Genomic DNA, 22419 nt, shown 5'->3' with positions numbered 1-22419 from the left:
ATGGGGTCCTCTAGCTGTGCTGTGCAAAGAAATGCACACAGCGCTCTTCTGAAAGCCACAGAATCGAAAAATCAATTATTTGGTCACCTCTAATTCTAATCCCGCCCTCTTCGCTGCCCTTCATTCCTTTTAGAGCAATGCCCCACTATCTCAGACCCCTCCTCCCTTCTGTGGTGACACCCACACCTCAACACTCCCAAGGAGACCCCTCCAGCCCAAGACCCCTAATTTAGCCCCCACCTCCAGGGTGAACCCCCATCCCAGGCCACTCCTCCCTCCTGGAGTGACACCCCCTAGCTCCGCCCCTCTCATAGCAACCCCCCATCCCAGGCCCCTCCTTCCTCCTGGAGTGACATCCCCTAGCTCCGCCCCTCTCATAGAAACCCCCCATCCCAGGCCCCTCCTCCCGCCTGGAGTGACACCCCCTAGCTCCGCCCCTCTCATATCAACCCCCATCCCAGGCCCCTCCTTCCTCCTGGAGTGACATCCCCTAGCTCAGCCCCTCTCATAGAAACCCCCCATCCCAGGCCCCACCTCTCTCCTGGAGTGACACCCCCTAGCTCCGCCCCTCTCATATCAACCCCCATCCCAGGCCCCTCCTCCCTCCTGGAGTGACATCCCCTAGCTCAGCCCCTCTCATAGAAACCCCCCATCCCAGGCCCCACCTCTCTCCTGGAGTGACACCCCCTAGCTCCGCCCCTCTCATAGCAACCCCCATCCCAGGCCCCTCCTCCCTCCTGGAGTGACATCCCCTAGCTCCGCCCCTCTCATAGCAACCCCCCATCCCAGGCCCCTCCTCCCTCCTGGAGTGACATCCCCTAGCTCCGCCCCTCTCATAGAAACCCCCCATCCCAGGCCCTTCCTCCCTCCTGGAGTGACACCCCCTAGCTCCGCCCCTCTGATAGCAACCCCCCATCCCAGGCCCCTCCTCCCTCCTGGAGTGACACCCCCTAGCTCCGCCCCTCTCATAGCAACCCCCCATCCCAGGCCCCTCCTCCCTCCTGGAGTGACACCCCCTAGCTCCGCCCCTCTCATAGAAACCCCCCATCCCAGGCCCCTCCTCCCTCCTGGAGTGACACCCCCTAGCTCCGCCCCTCTAATAGCAACCCCCCATCCCAGGCCCCTCCTCCCTCCTGGAGTGACACCCCCTAGCTCCGCCCCTCTGATAGCAACCCCGCCCCCATCCTAGGCCGCTCCTCCTTCCTCCGCCCCCTCCACCTTGCTGCGCAGCGCAGCACGCGCGCCGGCGGGTGGGGGTTATGCGTGGCGACGCACGACGTCGCCTCGCGTGCGCGGCGTGGCGCGTGTGACGTGGGAGTTGGGGGCCAGCCCGGCGCTGGGGCGGCCGAGCGGCGATGCCCAAGTACTGCCGGGCGCCGAACTGCTCCAACTCGGCCGGGCAGCGCCGGCCGGGCCGCGAGCGCCTCAGCTTCTATAGGTCAGTCCCGCGGGCGCGGCGTGACGTCAGGACGCGTCACGCGCCGGTCCGGGGTGTCACGCGCGCGGCGTTGTCGCCCCCATTCCTCCTCCCCCCCCCCCGAGCAACGCGGGACGGGAGGCGGGCGCCGGCCTGGAGGGGGGCGGAGCAGGTGGGAGACTGTGGAGCGGGAGGGCTATGAGGGGGCAGTGAGGTGAGGGGGCGGGATGCAGTGGGGGGCAGTCTGGGGGGGGCAAGAGGCAGTGAGGTGAGGGGAGGACCGTGGAAGGGGCAGGAGGTGGTGGGGGGCGGGGGCAGGAGGTGGTGGGGGGCGGGGGCAGGAGGTGGTGGGGAGGGGCAGGAGGTAGTGAGGTGAGGGGAGGACCGTGGAAGGGGCGGGAGGTGGTGGGGGGCGGGGGCAGGAGGCGGTGGGGAGGGGCAGGAGGTAGTGAGGTGATGGGGAGGACCGTGGAAGGGGCAGGAGGCGGTGGGGTGAGGGTGGGGGGACAGGAGGCGGTGGGGGGCAGTCTGAGGGGGCAGGAGGCAGTGAGGTGATGGGGAGGACCGTGGGGAGCAGGAGGCAGTGGGGTGAGGGGGTGGGATGCAGTGGGGGGCAGTCTGGGGGGGGCAAGAGGCAGTGAGGTGAGGGGAGGACCGTGGAAGGGGCAGGAGGTGGTGGGGGGGCAGGAGGCAGTGGGGTGAGGGTGGGGGGGCAGGAGGCAGTGGGGGGCAGTGGGGGGGGCAGGAGGCAGTGAGGTGATGGGGAGGACCGTGGGGAGCAGGAGGCGGTGGGGTAAGGGTGAGGGGGTGGGATGCAGTGGGGGCAGTCTGGGGGGGCAAGCGGCAGTGGCGTGAGCGGGAGGACCGTGGAAGGGGGCAGGATGTGGTGGTGCGGGGCAGGAGGCAGTGAGGTGAGGGGGCGGGATACTGGGGGGCAGGAGGCAGTGGTGTGAGGGGTTGAGACACAGTGGGGAGCAGGAGGCAGTCGAGTGGGGAGGAGGCAGCAAGGTGAGGGGGAGGACCGTGGAAGGGGCAGCAAGTGTGGGGGGGCAGGAAGCAGCAGGAGACAGTGGGGTGGGGAGGAGGACTGTGGAGGGGGCTGGACAGGGGCCGTCTGGGGGGTAGGAGGCAGTGGGGTGAGGGGGAGGACCGTGGAACAGGCAGGAGTTGGGGGGGATAGGAAGCAGCAGGAGGCAGTGAGGTGAGGGGGTGGGATGTAGTGGGGGTCAGTCGGGGGGGGTAAGAGGCAGTGGGGTGAGGGGGAGGACCGTGGAAGGGGCAGGAGGTGGTGGGGAGGGGCAGGAGACAGTGAGATGGGGGGGTGGTCTGGGGGGCAGGAGGCAGTGGGGTGAGGGGGAGCACAGTTGGCATGGGGAGTGGGCCATACAGGGGTGAAGTGCATGGAATTCCCCTCCCCCAGTAGCAGGATGGTGCTGTCATATCGGTATGTGCCACGTGGTGGGTGTTGCCAGGTACTGTATATTACTTTCAGTGTAGGCGGGCCCTTTATTTAATAGCAGTGAGTGACAGGTGCCGTATGGTTACAGAGGTGCTTACAACACCAGGGTGTAGCCATGGCTAATAGGCCCTAGGCACTGTAAGGTATTGGAATGGGGCAGGGAAATGGGCTGGAGAGCAGGAGACTCTTTCACTGCATCTGTTTTTATTGGTGTCTGGCTGAGCCCATGCACCTGCTGCCCTGGGGTGTAGGGGGAGAAGAGCAGGGTGTCAAATATTTGGAATTTAGCATTACCCTGGGGTTGATATTCAGGCCTTGCCAGCCGGATCCTGGTGTCTGCTGCCACCTCTCTAATCACTGTTATCTGTTTGGATATTTGATAGCATATGGGCCAAGAGCAGTGCTCAGGGAGTCAGGACTTTTAGGTCCTCTTCCTAGCTAGCCTGGTGACTCACTGCTTGAATTTGGGCAAGCTCTTCACCTTTCTGTCACTCCATTTCCCCATCTGTAAAATGGGAATCATAACATGGACCTGCCTCAAAGGGGGCTGTGAAGCTAAATCAGTGAATGTTTGTGGGTTGCTTGGAGATCAGAGGCTGAATGTGGCTGTGACAGCGTGAGGTTTGGTTATCACTGAAGACCTTTTCTGATGTCCATGCAGGTTTCCCTTGCATAACCCAGAACGACTCCAACAATGGCTCTCTCAGATGAACCAAGAGAAGTGGGTACCCACCAGATACCAGCATTTATGCAGCGAGCACTTTGCTCCGTCGTGTTTCGAATACAGGTGGGGGGTTCGCTATCTAAAGCCTGATGCTGTCCCCACCATCTTTCAACTGTCTGAAAACCCCCTGGTAAGTCTCTGGTCATCAACTGATATGAGGACTTTCCAGTGTGAACTTGGAAGAGAGTTTTACAAAATAGCTGACTTGGGAGGGAGCATGGCTGAGTAGCTAGTGTAGCGGACTGAGCTCTATTCTTTACTCTGGGAAGAAATTATTCCCATACTTATAGTTGGGGAGACTGAGGTACAGAAGTATGAAGGGACTCAAAGTAAGGGCTTCTGAGTTATATTCCCGACCCTGGGAATGGCGTTTAGTGGCTAGAGCAGGAGGGACTGGAATGCAGCTCCTGGGTTCTACTCTCAACCCTGGGAGTGGGGTCCAGTGGTTAGAACATGGGGGACTTGGGGACTCAGGGCTCCTGGATGCTGTTCCCAACTCTGTTACTGACTCTGTGTTACCTTGGACAAGTCTCTTCCCCTCTCTGTAGCCTAGTTGTCCCATCTGTAAAATAGGAAGAATGATATTGACCGCTTCCTGAGGGGACTGTGAAGCTTTGAGCCCCTTGAGGGGAGCTTGAGTCACTGTGTTTTTGTTACTTGTATGAATCTGGCAAGATGATCAGAAACCAGCCTAGTCACTGTCAGGTGGCCTGCCTATACCTGCCCCTGGTTCAACAGGCTATTGACAGTCTGTCACTCCCAGAGCAAACAGCTTGAGAGTAAACAGCTCTGTCATGTGATTTAACAAAGGCTAATAGCAATGGAGGAAATAATTGCCTAATCAGAACATAGGAGTGGGAGGTGAGGAGCATGTGGCTCTGTCTGACTGTGCATGCTTGTGCAAGGTGTTGGAGAGGGGGCTGGATTGATGACTCAGGGATCCCAGTGGCAGGCCTTTGACTGCACTTTAAATCTGGGCAGTCCCTGCAAAGCGCCCCAGGGAATGGCAGCTAGTAATGCAGTTGAGAATCAGGCCTGTTGGAAAACCTAAAGCCGCTTTGCACTGTTCAAGAGTGCAAAGGGGCCCGAAAGTGAGCAGAAACGGCTGCTTGAGCCTCCCTCTTGTGTCAGAGGCCTCCCCAGCTGGCACAGAGTAGGTGTAAGGGTCCTGCTTGTAACACCTGGCTTGGGGATAGATCAGGGCACAGCCAGAGCACACAGCAGTGTGTGTGTGTGGGGGTGGCCAAGGGGTGGCCAGGGGGTGGCCAGAGTGCACTGTGCTGTGTCCATCCTCTGCTCCCCAGGGCCCATAGGAAAAAGAGCATACCTTAGAGCAGCTCTGAGGCTGCTGTAATTGACATTGGAAGCCAGATAAGGCTCTCCCGCAGCATAGGGGAATGCGAAGGGAACTGCTAGCCGCCTCTTCCTCCTGCCTCAAGCAGGGCAGGTAATTGGGCCCCCTCACCTCTGCATTGTCATTCAGAGGCAAACACATGTTGTTTCTTTGGTGGCTTGCAGAAAAGGGAGAATCTTGCCAGGCCTCCATGCGAAACACAGACCAAGAAGCTAATTGTTGAGACCAGCATGGACAGGACCGTGCAGGGGCCACAAGCCATGGCTGCCCACCCCACTCAGGATACACTGGAAGCTCTCGCCATAGCTATCGACCCAGGTCTGTCCTCAGCCCCGATCTACGTGGAAACCCAGCCCTCTGTCTCGGATCTGGACCTCCATGCCCTCTCCTCCCCTCTGGTCGGGGCGGTGAACCTGATGCCTCTCGTTCAGATCGTGGAGCCGCTCAACGCTGTAGCCCTGGCCATGGCCTCGCCCACAGAGGGCATAGAGTCCATCCCCATCCATCTCCCGGGCCAGCCGTTTCCTCCCGCCATGGACCAGTGTGTGGATTTCTCCGTTGAGGCCTCACCGGACTCTTTCGTGGCGGACGTGCCCGAGCAGTTTGCCACAGAGATCATGGTCTCTTGTGAGGATGCTGCTGTGGTGGACCAGCCTGAGGGCACCTTCGCTGCTGATCAGCCGCATACCTTGGTGGCCACGGTGGACCCACAGGAGATCGCAGACCAGGGCACCCTCTTCATTGAGAACGTGTCCATCCAGCCCCTTCTGGAAACCGACCCTTCCACCGCAGCTGTCTTGAGCTCCCTGCAGGTGTCGACCACCCAGATGGTGGCATATTTCGAGACCATCCCCACTGCGCCAGTGGTGACCTCTGGTGCCATGGGGACGCTGACGTCCAGTGCGTCGCCTCCCGAGACTGTGTTGTCCTCAGCCTTGACGGTGCCCATTGTCTCCACGGTGCCCATCGTGTCGAACTATGCCGCCGGCTCCCTGGATGACGACGACGACTCCTCCACCATCGAGGTGGAGCTATGTGCCGAAACCCTGGAGGAGCAGCTCGAGGAGCACCGCTACCACAAGAACGAGCTAACCACCCAGCAGCTGGTCGACCTGGTGATGGGCCTGCAGAAGAAGGTAAAGGTGCTGCAGCAGCGACACCGGCGTCACTGCACCAAACTGGAAGCCATGGAGGGCGTAGTGGAGCAGCTGAGGAAGGAGAGCCTGGTGTCGGAGGAGAAGCTCAAGCTGCTGGAGATGGTAGGTTGGCGCGTGTCTAAGCTCTGTCTGCCTGTCTAAGGGTATGTTCTGATACTTGCCGGGTCCCTCGCCACCAGTTGCGCTTAGCATGAGGGAGTCTTGTCTATCCCTGCTGTGGGTTGGCTTCCTGAAACTACCAGCCTCGGGAGCACAAGTGCTGCCTTCCAGGCCTCTGCAGGCCCCTCTTTCTCTACACAGGTAAGCAATAGGCACATGTCATCTTGCTGTGGGCCTAGCCCTGTTCCTCTGAACACTGACAGAACTTGTAGATTTGCTGTTCCCAAAGGAGAAGTCCACTCCAGCTTGTAAAATGCAACTCTGGACACCACTTTAGTGTACACACACATCCCACTGCATAGGTATCTATATAGTAAAAACAAGAATCGGTTCAGCATCCAAGGACAGAGATTCCAGTGATAGTGGGTCGGAATATTGGAAACGGTTACATATGAAACAAAATCATAACACGCTTTCTAGAGATTATATTTAATTCACACAAGGCGTTTTCATACCTCCTACAGCAGGGGCTCTCAACCTTTTTCTTTATGAGGCCCCCCCAGCATGCTATAAAAACTCCACAGTCCAGCTGTCCCACAACAATGGTTTTTCTGCCTATAAAAGCCAGGGCCAGTGTTAGGGGCGTAGCAAGGAGGGCAATTGCCGGGACCCACACGAAGCTAAGTTGATCAGGCTTTGGCTTCAGCCCTGGGTGTAGGACTCAGGGACCCGAGGTGCAATCCTGGGTGGCAGGACTTTGGCTCTCTGCCCTGGGCCCTAGTGAGTCTAATGCCAGCCATGCTTGGTGGACCCCCTGAAAACTGCTTGTGGCCCCCCAGGGGGCCCTGGACCCCTGGTTGAGAACTACTGTCCTACAAGATAGCCTACCCCAAGTCCTTTCCCCAGCATTTTCAGCCAGTAGGGTTGAGACCTCTTCTCATAAAATCAATCCCACTGACAGCTTGTTCTTACAGATTGAAGGACTAATGGGGGTTCATAGGCACCCCCTAGAAATAGTCCCCCAAACCATTGTTTGCAAACAGGATAAACCCCCTGTAGCTTGTTTTTTCCTGTGCTGCTTTCTCTTTGATGGCACATCCCTCTGTTAGCATTTGACAAGCCAGACCAGAGAGAGAAATGTATCTTAGCTAATTATTCTACAGAAACATAACTCCTTAAATATCCCCTGTACATCCATCTTACAATGATCAAGAGGACCAGTGTATGACACACTTTCAGTAGACCCTGACATGGACCTTTGGTGAACTAGAATGTAAATACCAGACTCCGGAGATCCCTGTAGCCCTCTGTCAGTTGGCACCATGAGGTCCCTGGGTCACACATGTATGCATACATGGGGATGATTGCAATCTGTGTGGATGTACCTGTGCTAGTTGCACTCTAGAAGCCAGGATGTGGCACTGCGGGCTAGCTGGAGTACGTCTCCAAGACAAACCCGTGGCTGCAGTGTAGACATAGCCGTAGGTACTATCATGGTGGTATCTCTGCACTTCACAATCTTTAAAATCCTGTGGGGCAGGGCTCTTGTCCCCATTGTATAGATGGGGAACTGAGGCTCTGAGAGGCTAAGTGACTTGCCCGAGGGTCACACAGGAAGCCTGTGGCAGAGCCGGGAATTGAACCTGGGTCTCCTAAGCAGTGCTCTAGCCACTGGAACACTGTTCTGTTCTACCTAGTGGCTATGTCCCATAAAGAATGCAGATACGGGCCTTTAGCTCAAGCAGTAGCAACTCATGAAGTTAGAGCTAGGGGTCCCATGTTTGATACCCACAAACAGCCTGAGCAGGATGCTCTGAGTGCCTCATGTGGGGATACAAGGGGTGGGATTTTTTCCTGCTTCGGTGGGTGGGGGACAGACCGTATAGCCTATTGTTCCCTACTCTATACCATATGTGGGGCCAGATTCATCCAGCTGGCTTCACTCTGCTCTGTGGAACAGCTCCAGGGAAGGATGTGGCCTGGTATGCTGTCCTGGTGACTGGGTGGCCCAGTGTCTTGTGGGTGTCTGTTCCTAATGGTGATGTCACTGCTATGGGAATCAAGGCTACAACAACCATTGGAAAGTTGTTCCCATCTGCCAGCCTGTCTGGCTGTCCCTGTGTGAGGAGAAGTGGGGGGGAGAGGTCTTTTGCAGCGAGCAGGGGTCTGTGTGCCAAGCCAAACCACTAACTCCCACATCGCCTTGGCCCAGAATCCATCGGGCCATTGGGACCAAACACCCCCTCTTCCCTGCTGGGGTGATGATGGAGGTACCTTGGTAGGGGGAGTGGGGCACTTTTCAGCATTACCCAGGATGACCAGGGTGAATACTACCACCTGGTTACAGTGGGAGGACACCCTGTCTGTGCCACACCAGGGGAAACTCTCCCCAGCCACCAGCTGCTGGCAACACAGGTGCACTGCTCTGGGCTCCAGGAGCCCCCTCTTTCCCAATGCAGGCTAGCAGTTTACACACCCCACTTTGTTACATGTGAGTGCCCAGTCCCCTATTTTCTGGATGCCTGCAGGGTGCGCCAATCCGCTGTCTGTGTGGAAGCAGTGCACCCCTGTTCAGTGGCTTCTCAGTTCAGCACTCTCCTTAGACACGTCTATAGTAAAACCACATTAAAGCTCGAGGTAAAGATTCAAACTAAAGGCAACTATAAGGGTTTGGAAACATAAGGTTTCCAACCTGGTGGCCTCTCTGCCGTTGAACTCCTCAGGGACATGTGACCGTTGACATGCACAATACAGAGGCTTTGCAAATAAAACAATCACTCTCTGCTTGAGATGGCCCAAGAGATATACAGATCCAGACAAAACACGCACACCTCCACGCATTCCCTGCATCAGTTTCCTCACCTCTCTGAAACTTCTTTGGACTTAGATCAGAGTCGAAAAGTAAGTGGCACCTTTTATTGACTTTTGGGGCAGGGCAATGACACACAATAAAAAAACAGGTGTCCAGGACCCTCCTCCTGCAACTCACCGCTTCTCTTCTGAACCCTACTCTTGCTCTCTTTCTTCTCCAGCGAGCTTCTCTGACCTTGAGTGGTACTGCAGTCAGAAAAGCTGTCTTCTGCTATGAAAGTGTGTCCCTTTTTTTCCTCTCTATGGTCTCTGAGTTCATATGGCATAGCAATAACATCCAGTTTCTTTGTTTCTCCCCTTCTGGGAAATTCCAGTGTTCCAAACCCAAGGCCCCCGCAGAGGTGCTGGAGAAAACCAGTCCTCTTAGCTTCAGCCAGCGCCTGGTCCTGAGGCGCACTCCCAATTGAATGAGAGCCATTCAGGTTAATAAGTCTCCGTTGTCCCTGGTCTGGAAGAGACATGCTACAGCCCTGAGAGCAGATGGTGGAACCCACATACACCGAGGCATTCAGTGATACAGCAGTGTCATAAAACCAACCAATGCGTAGCTTCCTCACCGTCATAGGAGCCAGTTCTTGCAAATAGTACTAGCAAGAAGGCACGGTGGCCCCATGGGTTAGGATGCCAGTATGGGAGACCCAAGTGCAATTCTCTGTGCAGCTACAAACCCCCTGTATGACCTGTTGCAAGTCACTTAGCCTCACAGGGGTCTTGTGGGGGGAAATACACTAAAGATTGTGAGATGCTCAGATACTATGGTGATGGGCACTATAGAAGTACCCTAGATGGATAATAAATCTGATAATGTTCACAGCTCTGTATCTTCCCCCGCCCCTTGAGAGGCTGTTAATACCTTGTGCCATGGAGATAGGGTTGCTCAGAGCCCCTACTAGACGATCTTTCCATTGACTAGTGCAATAACCTTCCATGCCTAATCATCTTTTGTGGGAATGGCTTGTGTCTGCCCTTAAGTGCCAAATTGGCTGTGGTGTTGGGTTCTTTGTTAGCACATCTGTTCGGCTGTCTGTTCAGTCACCATTCTCTCCCTGTCGCTGGGCTCGGATGCAAAAAGATTCTCACACTGCTCTTGTTTTAGGAGGGTTTTAATTGTTAACTTTGAACTTTCCCCTCATCCTCAATTGGAATTTACTCAGCCAGTTTATTGTTTTTGATCATTTTAATTGAACTGGATAAATGCATGTGGATGGACTGTATCCCCCAGTCTTCCTCAGATCGTAGCTTGAAGTTGGATCTTTTTCTGCTGCTCACTCATGCTGGTCTTGAAACCAGAGGCTTTGATTTAATTTATTGCCTACACCAGGGGTTCTCAAACTGGGAGTTGTGACCCCTCAGGGGGTCACGAGGTTATTACGTGAGGGGTTGCGAGGTGTCAGCCTCCACTCCAAACCGTGCTTTGCCCCCAGCATTTATAATGGTGTTAAATGTATTTAAAAGTGTTTTTAATTTATAAGGGAGGGTTGCACTCAGAGGCTTGCTGTGTGAAAGGGGTCACCAGTACAAAAGTTTGAGAACCACTGGCCTACACTGTATTGTGGGGCTGGGAAGTTGGGGGCTTGGCAGAGTTGTCTCTGTTAAGATGAGAAATTGATTTTACGAGTCAGGTAGACTCACGATGTCATCTTGTCTATATACAACTATCTCTACCAAGTGCTGATTCCCTGAATACAGTACAAACAAAACAGGCATCTTTCTTGCTCATACATCTTCAAGTCTGTCCCTCCAGAGCGGGCTGTCCCCAAGAAATCCCATCTCTCTGCTTCCTATCAGGGTCACACTCACAGCTCTTTCCCCTGGCTCTCTTGCCTAGCTTTTGAGTTTGCAGCCAGGGCCCCTCCTCAGTTTACATGGCATAGCTCTGATGTGCCATGCAGCCTGTTCCCTTGGGCTGCCAGCCTTTCTTGTCTGCAGCTGCCATCAAGTGGCTTGATTGCTCCTTCTGTTTAGCCTAAAAGAGTGCTTGGCCACACCCCTTGGCTACAGTGGGGCCTGTGATTGTGTTTGGATCCAAGGTTTGCTTGCTGGCAGCCTTTAGCCCTTTCAGCATGACAGTATGTTTATTCCGATGAAGTGGGCTGTAGCTCACAAAAGCTTATGCTCAAATAAATTGGTTAGTCTCTAAGGTGCCACAAGGACTCCTTTTTCTTTTTGCGAATATAGACTAACACAGCTGCTGCTCTGAGACCTGACGTATGTTTACCCCCACGCTTTCCTGTAGCATTTTGGAATAGGGGGTATGGGAGAGGCAGTTGAAGCAAAATTATGTTGCATGAAACAGGATCTGCTTTACCCAGGCCAGACTAAGATAATTGTGGTAGTCCCTTCTAGCCTTAAAAAAAAAACAAAAAAAACTACTGATCTGTGGACCTGGGGGTTTGTCTACCCAGGGAAACTGACCAGAATAGCTTCCCATATGGATACTCTTATTCCAGAATATCTATAGGACTTGAAATCCATACCCTGCCTTGTTCCAGAGTAACTTTCCCATGTTGATGAGCCCCGAAATAGTTGAGGTGGGGTCGAATGGCTTGTGGGCTTGACTAGGAGAGAGGCAGCGTCTTTCACTTCTAGGTCATCGGTTCAAGTGGAGGTTTCCAACCTCTGCCTGCGGTTCCCATCACAAACCAGGCCTCTTCCCAGCAGCCTAGGCAGAGAAGCCAAGGAATGCACAGGCCACTGAGACTGAACTCCTCTGTCGCCCCCTTTCTCTGTGATCTGCAGGACCCTTTCTAGGGCTCAGAGGGGAGAGTTCAGCCCCCAGGGTCCAATCAGCCCTTGGGTTCTCTGCTGAGGCTGCTGATGGGGGCCTAAGTGCACCTCTGGCTTGTGCACCTCTGGCTCCTGCACCCTTGTTCGATAGCAACCAAACTCCTTTTGTCCATGGGCCACCAAACAGCTGTCAGACGGGAACGACTCATTTGCTGTTCCCTGGGGTTAGATCTAAGGAGCGATCTGGAGCTAGAGTCAGAGAGCGTAAGGCCAGAAGGGACCACCAGACCATCTAGACTGATCCACTGTATCTCACAGGCTACCATCAGCACCTGCGTGCTAAACGCAGCCACTGAAATTAGACCAAGTATTACAGCTTGCAGGAGATTGGATTATCATGTGCCACAGGCAGCGAATAGGAGGGACTGAGGGGCACCTGTGCCCAAGGCCCCAGCAGTGACAGGGAAATGATTCAATGAGAGAGACCCAGATCATCCCAGCAAGTGACCTGCCCCCCATGCTGGTGAAAACCCCCTGAGGTCCCCGCCAGTGTGACCTTCCGGGGGGAAATTCCTTCTTGACGCTGAGGAGCAAGAACCAGCCAGCCAAGCACCAGAGGGTGCGTCTACACTGCAATGCAAAAACCCACGGCACCGAGGCTTGGAGCCCAGGTCCATTGACTTGAGCTGCGGGTCTAAAAATGGCAGTGTAGATGCTCGGGCTGGAACCCAGATTCTGAGACCTGCCGCTTGGTGGGTTTGAGTCTGGGCTCCAGCCCAAGCATCTACACTGCAATGTTGAGCCCTGCAAGCCGTGGCTGTGCTGCGGATCTTTTATTGCAGTCTTAGATGTACACCTCTGAGCCCTGGCCCCTCCCATCCTTTAAGCAGCGCTGCCTGAAAACCTCCCCAAGCAAAATCTTTAACCTCCCGTCTTGCTCTTCCCCCAGGCTTGCCTGCAGTCCAGCGCGGTGATGCCAGAAAGCGGCAGCACGGTTGCCATCATCTGCCAAGAGGAAGACCGGGCTCTAGTGTACGCTGTTCCCCAGCTCCCAGAGGAAGGGAATGAGACAATCATCCACGTGGAAGAGCAGTAACCCAGAGACCCGTCCTCTAGAGCCCTCCGCTCCCTGCTTCACTGAGCTGCACGTTCAGGGATCGCCCAGGTCCTTCTCTCCCCAGCAACAGGAGCGGCGATTCCCGTGCTGCTGGCGGTGATGCGGCAGCTGCGTATTCAATGGCCTTAATGCCATGGCACCTTATTTTTGTGGGGAGTAGAGAGGTGGGTTTGTTTCAGGTTGGAATGATTGTTTCTATAGGGTCTTCTCGTGGGGGGGGATCAAGTTACTGGCTTGTCCATGCATCCACCTCCCCGAGCATCTTGAGCTGCCGGGTCCTGCTGTCACTGGCTTAATAACCACCGATTAAAAGCCGTATTTACTTGTGTACTCGCTCTGCCTGCGTATAAGCTGGCTACCTGGTTGAGTGACAACAAAAATGAGTGGGGTGTGTATAAGCCAAGCCAACTCACCCCGTCCTAAGCTGCTGAAAACTCCTCCTGTCAGATCTCTGCTTTGCTGCTGGCCCTGAGGCTTCTGCCTCCCCTGGGTCATCCTGTGTATAAGCCCTCCCCCATTGATGCTTTGGAATCCTAGCACAAATTTCTCTGCCTATGCACAAGTGTCTGTGCGGATGGGAAATGGACCGAGCAGATTGAACCAGCAAAGCCGGGCTGGAAATCTTGAGGATACCAGTGCTTGCCCCAGATCTGGGCTGCAGAGGTCCTGGAGGGATGTGTGACTGTGTATCAGTTAACACTGGCCAGCTGCATTGTCACCCAAAACACTGTCTTTACAAGGCTCTCCGCTCCCCCCCAGGGTCCCATGCATCCTGGGTGTGCGCAGTTTGCCATGGTATTTAAATGGCTTGTTCTAGGCAGTAGTGCCAACCCCAAATGTTCAAAACATCACCAAAATATCAGGAGCTTGGCTTTCAAATCTTGAAAATAAGGGCTTTGGGGTTCTTTTTATTGGCGTTCTGCTTTTTGAGCCTTTAGGGTGCCCTGCGGTCGCATTTTGAAGCTTTCTCCCCAGCCAGGAGGGCTAGAAGCTTACTTTTGCTTTAAGAATGAAGGCTGCAATCATCACATCTCCAGGAGCTGGGGCTTTAAGGAAAATAATAATTTATCATGAGACTCAGGACAAAATCATGAGAGTTGGCAACACTGTGTAGAAGGCTTGTAATGGTGCAGGTTTAGCAGCTGGGGAGATGGGCAGGGCCAGTCACTTCAGGGAACGTGGACGTGTGCACTAGCTCTGCGGAGAGGTTTGTGGCTGCCAGGAGTTGGGGTCATCAGAAAGCTTGATAAAGGATTTGGCAGAGGGGTTGGGCACCTGGGATTTTCGGGGGTGGGGGTGGAAAGATGGGGGTGTCTCCTGACTCCCATGACTCCTGCTTTTTTCTGAGCCCAATTCATGAATGTTTAGAGCCTGACCCATGACTCCAGTGGGGGCTTCTGTGCTGGGTGCCCTAGCTTTGCAGGCAGCTCTTGTCTATCAGGTTCCCTGTTTGGAAGACACTGCAGTTAAGCAATTCGGCTGCTATTGAGGATGATGGCAAAGCTCCCATTGACTTGAGTAGGTGCAGGATTGGTCCCTGAATTGCAAGTTATCAGTAGAAGAGAAAGCTTTGTTTAGATCTAAGGATAGCTCATCCTCCAAAGGCTTTAAAGCAAGGCTATCCCCCCCCCTCCCCCCCCCCGCACCATGTTGTCCCGTTGCCAGTGGCTTTCCCTGACTAGCTGTGTACTTGATTCTTTCCTGAGGGTGTGAATAAATTCTCTTCCACTTTATTTTTTTATTTAAGTTTATTTTTAATACAATTGTTTGCAAATGAAACAGCCGGAATCAAAGATTGACTGGTGACACCACGATTTTAGATCTTGTTGAATGTGTTGAGGGGAGGGACGGGGACCTCATCGTGCTTAAATCTTGATTTGTCTCTCCACCAGAGAGATTGTGTTTGTACCTGGTTAAAAAATGCTTTAATAAAAATGAATGATGATGACAAAGAAGTGCGGTTTCCACAGTGAAAAATTCTCCCTGGAGCATTTCCTTCCAGCCTATTGGGTGTATTAAAATCAGGGGTCTGATTTATTTATTTTTTCCTCCTCACTCTCTCCCAGTGTAAATCAGGAATAACGCCACCACTGTCAGCGTGTGGAGCTGGGGCACCGGTCCTGGGTCCACATGACGTCTGTACTGGAGCAGAGTGCCTGAGAGCACGTTTGCGCTGCGGTTTGGAGCCTGCCAGCCTGGCTTGACTGATGTGGGCTGGTGAGGCTTGCTCTGGCTTTCCAAAAGTGCCATATAGACAGTGCTCTGAAGTTGCATCTCGGGCTGGAGCTCGCATCATCAAAGCGTTCCTGCTAGCCTTTATCTGGCAGATTTGAGCTAGCGGTTCTGTGCTGAGGCTTGGGGGTGTTGCTGCTGTAGGCTCCAATATGCAGTATAGAGACACAGTGAACCACTGGGCAGTCCATCCCTTCTAGGCACTTTTGGATGGCTACATCTCCTGCGGCAAACTCCTGCTTGTTCTCTTTCATTTTTTATTTGGGCTAACGCCATTCTCTGCCAAAGGAACGTTCCCTAAAGCCCATTATAAATCACACCATGAAGCCGGGTGGGTCCCGGACGTTTGAAAGTTGAGCTCTATCATAAATATAAAGGGAAGGGTAATCACCTTTAAAATCCCTCCTGGCCAGAGGAAAAATCCTTTCACCTGTAAAGGGTTAAGAAGCTAAAGGTAACCTCGCTGGCACCTGACCAAAATGACCAATGAGGAGACAAGATACTTTCAAAAGCTGGGAGGAGGGAGAAAAACAAAGGGTCTGTGTGATGCGGGGACCTGCATGGAAACCTCCTAAGCTTACTTTTACCAGCTTAGGTTAAAACTTCCCCAAGGTAGAAACTATTTTACCCTTGGACTTTCACTGCCACCACCAAACATTTATCTGGGTTTATTTTTTATTAGGAAAGCGTTGTTTGGAAACGTCTTTCCCCCAAAAATCTTCCCAACCCTTGCACCCCACTTCCTGGGGAAGGTTTGGTAAAAATCCTCACCAATTTGCATAGGTGACCACAGACCCAAACCCTTGGATCTTAGAACAATGAAAAAGCATTCAGTTTCCTTACAAGAAGACTTTTAATAGAAGTAAAAAAGAATCACCTCTGTAAAATCAGGATGGTGAATACCTTACAGGGTAATTAGATTCAAAACATAGAGAATCCCTCTAGGCAAAACCTTAAGTTACAAAAAAGACACACAGACAGGAATATTCATTCTATTCAGCACAGCTATTTTCTCAGCCATTTAAAGAAATCCTAATCTAACACATACCTAGCTAGATTACTTACTAAATTCTAAGACTCCATTCCTGTTCTGTCCCCACACAGACAGACACAGACCCTTTGTTTTTCTACCTCCTCCCAGCTTTTGAAAGTATCTTGTCTCCTCATTGGTCATTTTGGTCAGGTGCCAGCAAGGTTACCTTCAGCTTCTTAACCCTTTACAGGTGAAAGGATTTTTCCTCTGGCCAGGAGGGATTTTAAAGGTGATTACCCTTCCCTTTATATTTATGACAAACTCCATGTAAGGAAAACACAATCCCACCCCCAAGCGTATCGGTTGCAGCTAGTCCTTTATGTGTCTCCTTGCCACCCCGCACGCTCTCTGCAAAATGCTGTTGTAGATCTTCTTAATTTGAGCCTCCCTCTCCTTTCTGACCTGTGTTAATGAGCAGGGGAATGGTTAATAATTAAGGGAGGCCTAGTGGATAATGCACTGGTTTGGGTCTCAGGAGATATTGGTTTTATTCCCAACTCTGCTTGCTGGGTGAGCTTGGGTAAGTCACCCCACCTTCTCTGTGCTTCAGTTCGGGGTTGAGGATACCTATCTCCTTGGGATCTACTGATAAGTACCATATGAGAGCTAACAATGGGGACATTTAGGCTTTGCCTTGACTAAGGAAAGTAGCTGAGTTTAGGGCTGGCTTTGCTAACACATGCCAGCTAAGCCTGACTGAAGTGTGTCCACTTTTCCGAGTCAGGATAAAGCCTTGTAAACATAATTGGCTTAGCAGCCGTTGAAATCAGTAAGGCAGTCTCCACATCAGAGCTATTGTTACAGGCTCTCTGCAAACTCAGGCAAGCTCTTCTGAATTGGTAACACTCGGAGCAGCTCTCCCCTCTCAGATTGCTCTTAGTGCTGGTCCACACTTAAAATTAGGTCAACCTAGCTACATCACTCAGGGCTGTGAAAAATCTCCTGTCCTGAGTGCTGTAGTTAGGTCAACCTAACCCCAGTGTAGGCCCGGCTAGGTGAATGGAAGAATTCTAGCTACCGTCTCTTGGAGAGGTGGATTAGCAACATCAATAGAAACTCCTCTTCCGTCAACGTGGGAAGCATCCATGCTATGGAGGTACAGCAACATCAGTTACGCTCAGAACAGTTACCCTCTCTCTGCCAGGGCGTCAGGCTCTCTGCAAACTCAGGCAGTCTCTGCATCAGTCACACTCTTCACATTTTGAAGATTTCCTTTGTAAGCGTAACCGCCAAAGACTTATTTTTTCCCTTTATACAAAAGCTGAGGCTCTGGGGAACGAGTGGAAGGTCTGGCTGCACCCCCCCGCCCCAATGAGTTCTTCGAGGGCACATCCCATTCTTTGTGAAACCTGGTCCTAGCTAGAATACAGCCCTAGCTCTGAGTTGTTAGTGTGGTGCTACTAGGTTTTTCCAGCACACGGTGGCAGGGCGCAGCATTGCCCTGCTGCAGTATTCGCTCCCACAAGAGCTGCGTATGTGCAAATTGATCTTCTCATTGCAGAATGTCTGCGTGGAAAAGCTAACCTGACCCCAGAACAGTCGGATGCTTGACTAGCATCCACCATACGTGCTTTAAACATGAATCTCCCAGGGGCATTGCAGCTTCCAAGCCACCATCCTCCATTTTGTCCAGCGTGTGTGGAAGGAGATCGGCTGATGGGGGGATGGAGTTTTATAGCTGCTTTTAAGGTGATTTGTAGTAATGGACGCTCAGTTTTCTCCTAGCTCCATGCCAGCTCCCTCCCCTGAATTACCGGCAAAATCTTTCACGCTTGACACAAAGGATCACGCACACTGCGGAAATGGGCCTTCTCCACTGAAAAGCTTTTCTCTGGAGCTGGGATTGAATTTATTACCCTCTCCCCACCCTGACCTCTGAGCTCCTAATCTGATTTTGCAGATGGCTCGTGCCTTTATTATGGCGGGGTGGGGTGTCACTTTTGGGGGGGTGAGGAGGAATAAAAATTGGCAGTGCTTCAGCAACAACCTGTAACTCCCTACAATGCCCGCTGTACATAGTGTGGGGGTAGTTGCCATTTTTACTGTATATGGTCATCATTAGGTTCCAGAGTTATTCTTTTGCGATAAACGGGACCAGCTGCCTTCCCACATAGAGAAGGCTGTTGTAGCTGTGGAGGTTATATAACAGGCCTGTATTGGGTCATGCTCGGAAGGTATTCGTAGTTAGAAACTTTTACAATCTGTGGCAGATTGGCAATGCCCATGGGTGGGAGGGAAGTGTCAGGCCCTGCCCCACAGAACTCATGGGGTGTTTGGAATCTGGTCTGGGTCTCCCATCCTGGGTCTGCTAACACCTCAGCCCGCCGAACTGCTTCATGAGGGGGTGGTTCTGTTCAAAAGCCCGGGCACAACAGGGCCTGAAGCGCTGAACTCAAGTCTCGGGAGCTCCGGGGTTGCTTTGTCACTCCCTGTTCCAGACAGTGCAGGATGGCTGTGCGCTGCTGAAAGAGCCATCCTGATCCCGCCCCTGTGGCAGCCCCATTTCCGTGCACCCAAAGGCTCCTAGGCACTTTGGGGCCCCCATTAGTGGAGGGGAGGCATCTCTCTCACTCAGTCACCCCCACAGAACGACCCACGCTCCCTTCCCTATGCCTCTTTAGCTATGCGGCCCCCCCTATTCCTCTATACTCCCGCTCACTGTGTTTTAATCCTCTATCCCGTTCCTCCCCTGGAACCCCCACACCTCCTGCTCTGTCAGTACCCCATCATACAGCCCGTCTCTACCCCCTTCCACTTCCCCCAGGCACTCTGCCCCCTTACGTTCCTCTCTAAACCCCATAAACTCCTAGACCTCCTTTATAACCCCCATGCACCTTCTCTCCCCCCAGAACCCCCATAACACCTGCTAGCTCCCTATAGCCCACAAAGCAACCTGCTCTCCCCATGACACCCCTCCCATATCCCCGGTTCTCCTCCTGTAACCCCCACACAACCCCATAGCCTCCTCCTTCTCCTATCCACCTTGTTCTCCCCCTATAGTCCCCATAGCCTTCTGTTCTCTTCCTGTAACCCCCATACCAAACCAAGAGGTTCCTTCCCGCCCTGTTCCCTCTTATCTTACCCCACAGCCCTCTACTTCCCCCATAGCCCCAGCTCCCCTCTACACCCCCTCATTCTGCCCCACAGCCCCCTACTTCCCCCATAGCCCCAGCTCCCCTCTATACCCCCTCATCTTACCCCACAGCCCCCTACTTCCCACATAGCCCCAGCTCCCCTCTACACCCCTCATCCTGCCCCACAGCCCCCTGCTTCCCCCATAGCCCCAGCTCCCCTCTACACCCCTCATCCTGCCCCACAGCCCCCTACTTCCCCCATAGCCCCAGCTCCCCTCTACACCCCCCATCCTGCCCCACAGCCCCCTGCTTCCTCCATAGCCCCAGCTCCCCTCTACACCCCCTCATCCTGCCCCACAGCCCCCTGCTTCCCCCATAGCCCCAGCTCCCCTCTACACCCCTCATCCTGCCCCACAGCCCCCTACTTCCCCCATAGCCCCAGCTCCCCTCTACACCCCCCATCCTGCCCCACAGCCCCCTACTTCCCCCATAGCCCCAGCTCCCCTCTACACCCCCTCATCCTGCCCCACAGCCCCCTACTTCCCCCATAGCCCCAGCTCCCCTCTACACCCCTCATCCTGCCCCACAGCCCCCTACTTCCCCCATAGCCCCAGCTCCCCTCTACACCCCCCATCCTGCCCCACAGCCCCCTACTTCCCCCATAGCCCCAGCTCCCCTCTACACCCCCCATCCTGCCCCACAGCCCCCTACTTCCCCCATAGCCCCAGCTCCCCTCTACACCCCCTCATCTTACCCCACAGCCCCCTGCTTCCTCCATAGCCCCAGCTCCCCTCTACACCCCCTCATCCTGCCCCACAGCCCCCTGCTTCCCCCATAGCCCCAGCTCCCCTCTACACCCCCCATCCTGCCCCACAGCCCCCTACTTCCCCCATAGCCCCAGCTCCCCTCTATACCCCCTCATCTTACCCCACAGCCCCCTACTTCCCACATAGCCCCAGCTCCCCTCTACACCCCTCATCCTGCCCCACAGCCCCCTGCTTCCCCCATAGCCCCAGCTCCCCTCTACACCCCTCATCCTGCCCCACAGCCCCCTACTTCCCCCATAGCCCCAGCTCCCCTCTACACCCCCCATCCTGCCCCACAGCCCCCTGCTTCCTCCATAGCCCCAGCTCCCCTCTACACCCCCTCATCCTGCCCCACAGCCCCCTGCTTCCCCCATAGCCCCAGCTCCCCTCTATACCCCCTCATCTTACCCCACAGCCCCCTACTTCCCACATAGCCCCAGCTCCCCTCTACACCCCTCATCCTGCCCCACAGCCCCCTGCTTCCCCCATAGCCCCAGCTCCCCTCTACACCCCTCATCCTGCCCCACAGCCCCCTACTTCCCCCATAGCCCCAGCTCCCCTCTACACCCCCCATCCTGCCCCACAGCCCCCTGCTTCCTCCATAGCCCCAGCTCCCCTCTACACCCCCTCATCCTGCCCCACAGCCCCCTGCTTCCCCCATAGCCCCAGCTCCCCTCTACACCCCTCATCCTGCCCCACAGCCCCCTACTTCCCCCATAGCCCCAGCTCCCCTCTACACCCCCCATCCTGCCCCACAGCCCCCTACTTCCCCCATAGCCCCAGCTCCCCTCTACACCCCCTCATCCTGCCCCACAGCCCCCTACTTCCCCCATAGCCCCAGCTCCCCTCTACACCCCTCATCCTGCCCCACAGCCCCCTACTTCCCCCATAGCCCCAGCTCCCCTCTACACCCCCCATCCTGCCCCACAGCCCCCTACTTCCCCCATAGCCCCAGCTCCCCTCTACACCCCCCATCCTGCCCCACAGCCCCCTACTTCCCCCATAGCCCCAGCTCCCCTCTACACCCCCTCATCTTACCCCACAGCCCCCTGCTTCCTCCATAGCCCCAGCTCCCCTCTACACCCCCTCATCCTGCCCCACAGCCCCCTGCTTCCCCCATAGCCCCAGCTCCCCTCTACACCCCTCATCCTGCCCCACAGCCCCCTACTTCCCCCATAGCCCCAGCTCCCCTCTACACCCCCTCATCCTGCCCCACAGCCCCCTACTTCCCCCATAGCCCCAGCTCCCCTCTACACCCCCTCATCCTGCCCCACAGCCCCCTACTTCCCCCATAGCCCCAGCTCCCCTCTACACCCCCTCATCTTACCCCACAGCCCCCTGCTTCCTCCATAGCCCCAGCTCCCCTCTACACCCCCTCATCTTACCCCACAGCCCCCTACTTCCCCCATAGCCCCAGCTCCCCTCTACACCCCCTCATCTTACCCCACAGCCCCCTGGTTCCCCCATAGCCCCAGCTCCCCTCTACACCCCCCATCCTGCCCCACAGCCCCCTGGTTCCCCCATAGCCCCAGCTCCCCTCTACACCCCCCATCCTGCCCCACAGCCCCCTGCTTCCCCCATAGCCCCAGCTCCCCTCTACACCCCCTCATCCTGCCCCACAGCCCCCTACTTCCCCCATAGCCCCAGCTCCCCTCTACACCCCCCCATCCTGCCCCACAGCCCCCTACTTCCCCCATAGCCCCAGCTCCCCTCTACACCCCCTCATCTTACCCCACAGCCCCCTGCTTCCTCCATAGCCCCTGCTCCCCTCTACACCCCCCATCCTGCCCCACAGCCCCCTGCTTCCTCCATAGCCCCAGCTCCCCTCTACACCCCCTCATCCTGCCCCACAGCCCCCTGCTTCCTCCATAGCCCCAGCTCCCCTCTACACCCCCCATCCTGCCCCACAGCCCCCTGCTTCCCCCATAGCCCCTGCTCCCCTCTACACCCCCCATCCTGCCCCACAGCCCCCTACTTCCCCCATAGCCCCAGCTCCCCTCTACACCCCCCATCCTGCCCCACAGCCCCCTACTTCCCCCATAGCCCCAGCTCCCCTCTACACCCCCTCATCTTACCCCACAGCCCCCTGCTTCCCCCATAGCCCCAGCTCCCCTCTACACCCCCTCATCTTACCCCACAGCCCCCTGGTTCCCCCATAGCCCCAGCTCCCCTCTACACCCCCTCATCTTACCCCACAGCCCCCTGGTTCCCCCATAGCCCCAGCTCCCCTCTACACCCCCTCATCCTGCCCCACAGCCCCCTACTTCCCCCATAGCCCCAGCTCCCCTCTACACCCCCCCATCCTGCCCCACAGCCCCCTGCTTCCCCCATAGCCCCAGCTCCCCGGGA

General features: G+C 55.2%; 1 protein-coding gene across 2 annotated transcripts; it reads left to right on the top strand.

Annotated features, from left to right (window-relative positions):
• The first annotated feature begins 1245 nt into the window (after positions 1-1245).
• Positions 1246-14880, top strand: THAP8 (THAP domain containing 8). 2 transcript variants are annotated; one of them, XM_073321450.1, is made up of 4 exons: positions 1246-1438; positions 3538-3730; positions 5119-6213; positions 12758-14880. In XM_073321450.1, the coding sequence occupies exons 1-4, from the start codon at positions 1356-1358 to the stop codon at positions 12902-12904; spliced, it is 1518 nt and encodes a 505-aa protein (XP_073177551.1). In that variant the 5' UTR covers positions 1246-1355; the 3' UTR covers positions 12905-14880. The 2 variants fall into 2 exon arrangements, with proteins under 2 accessions (XP_073177551.1, XP_073177552.1); XM_073321451.1 differs by lacking the exon at positions 1246-1438 and adding an exon at positions 2776-2889.
• The last annotated feature ends 7539 nt before the right edge of the window (positions 14881-22419 follow it).

The sequence above is a fragment of the Lepidochelys kempii genome, chromosome 23 (genome assembly GCF_965140265.1).
Source record: "Lepidochelys kempii isolate rLepKem1 chromosome 23, rLepKem1.hap2, whole genome shotgun sequence".
In the NCBI taxonomy this organism is placed as follows: domain Eukaryota; kingdom Metazoa; phylum Chordata; order Testudines; family Cheloniidae; genus Lepidochelys; species Lepidochelys kempii.
This window is presented reverse-complemented; position numbering and strand designations above follow the sequence as displayed.

Coding starts and splice junctions, on each gene's coding strand:
- THAP8 (XM_073321450.1), top strand. CDS start 1,356: ATGCCCAAGTACTGCCGGGCGCCGAACTGCTCCAACTCGGCCGGGCAG. Junction 1,439..3,537: donor GAGCGCCTCAGCTTCTATAG/GTCAGTCCCGCG, acceptor ATGTCCATGCAG/GTTTCCCTTGCATAACCCAG. Junction 3,731..5,118: donor AACTGTCTGAAAACCCCCTG/GTAAGTCTCTGG, acceptor GGTGGCTTGCAG/AAAAGGGAGAATCTTGCCAG.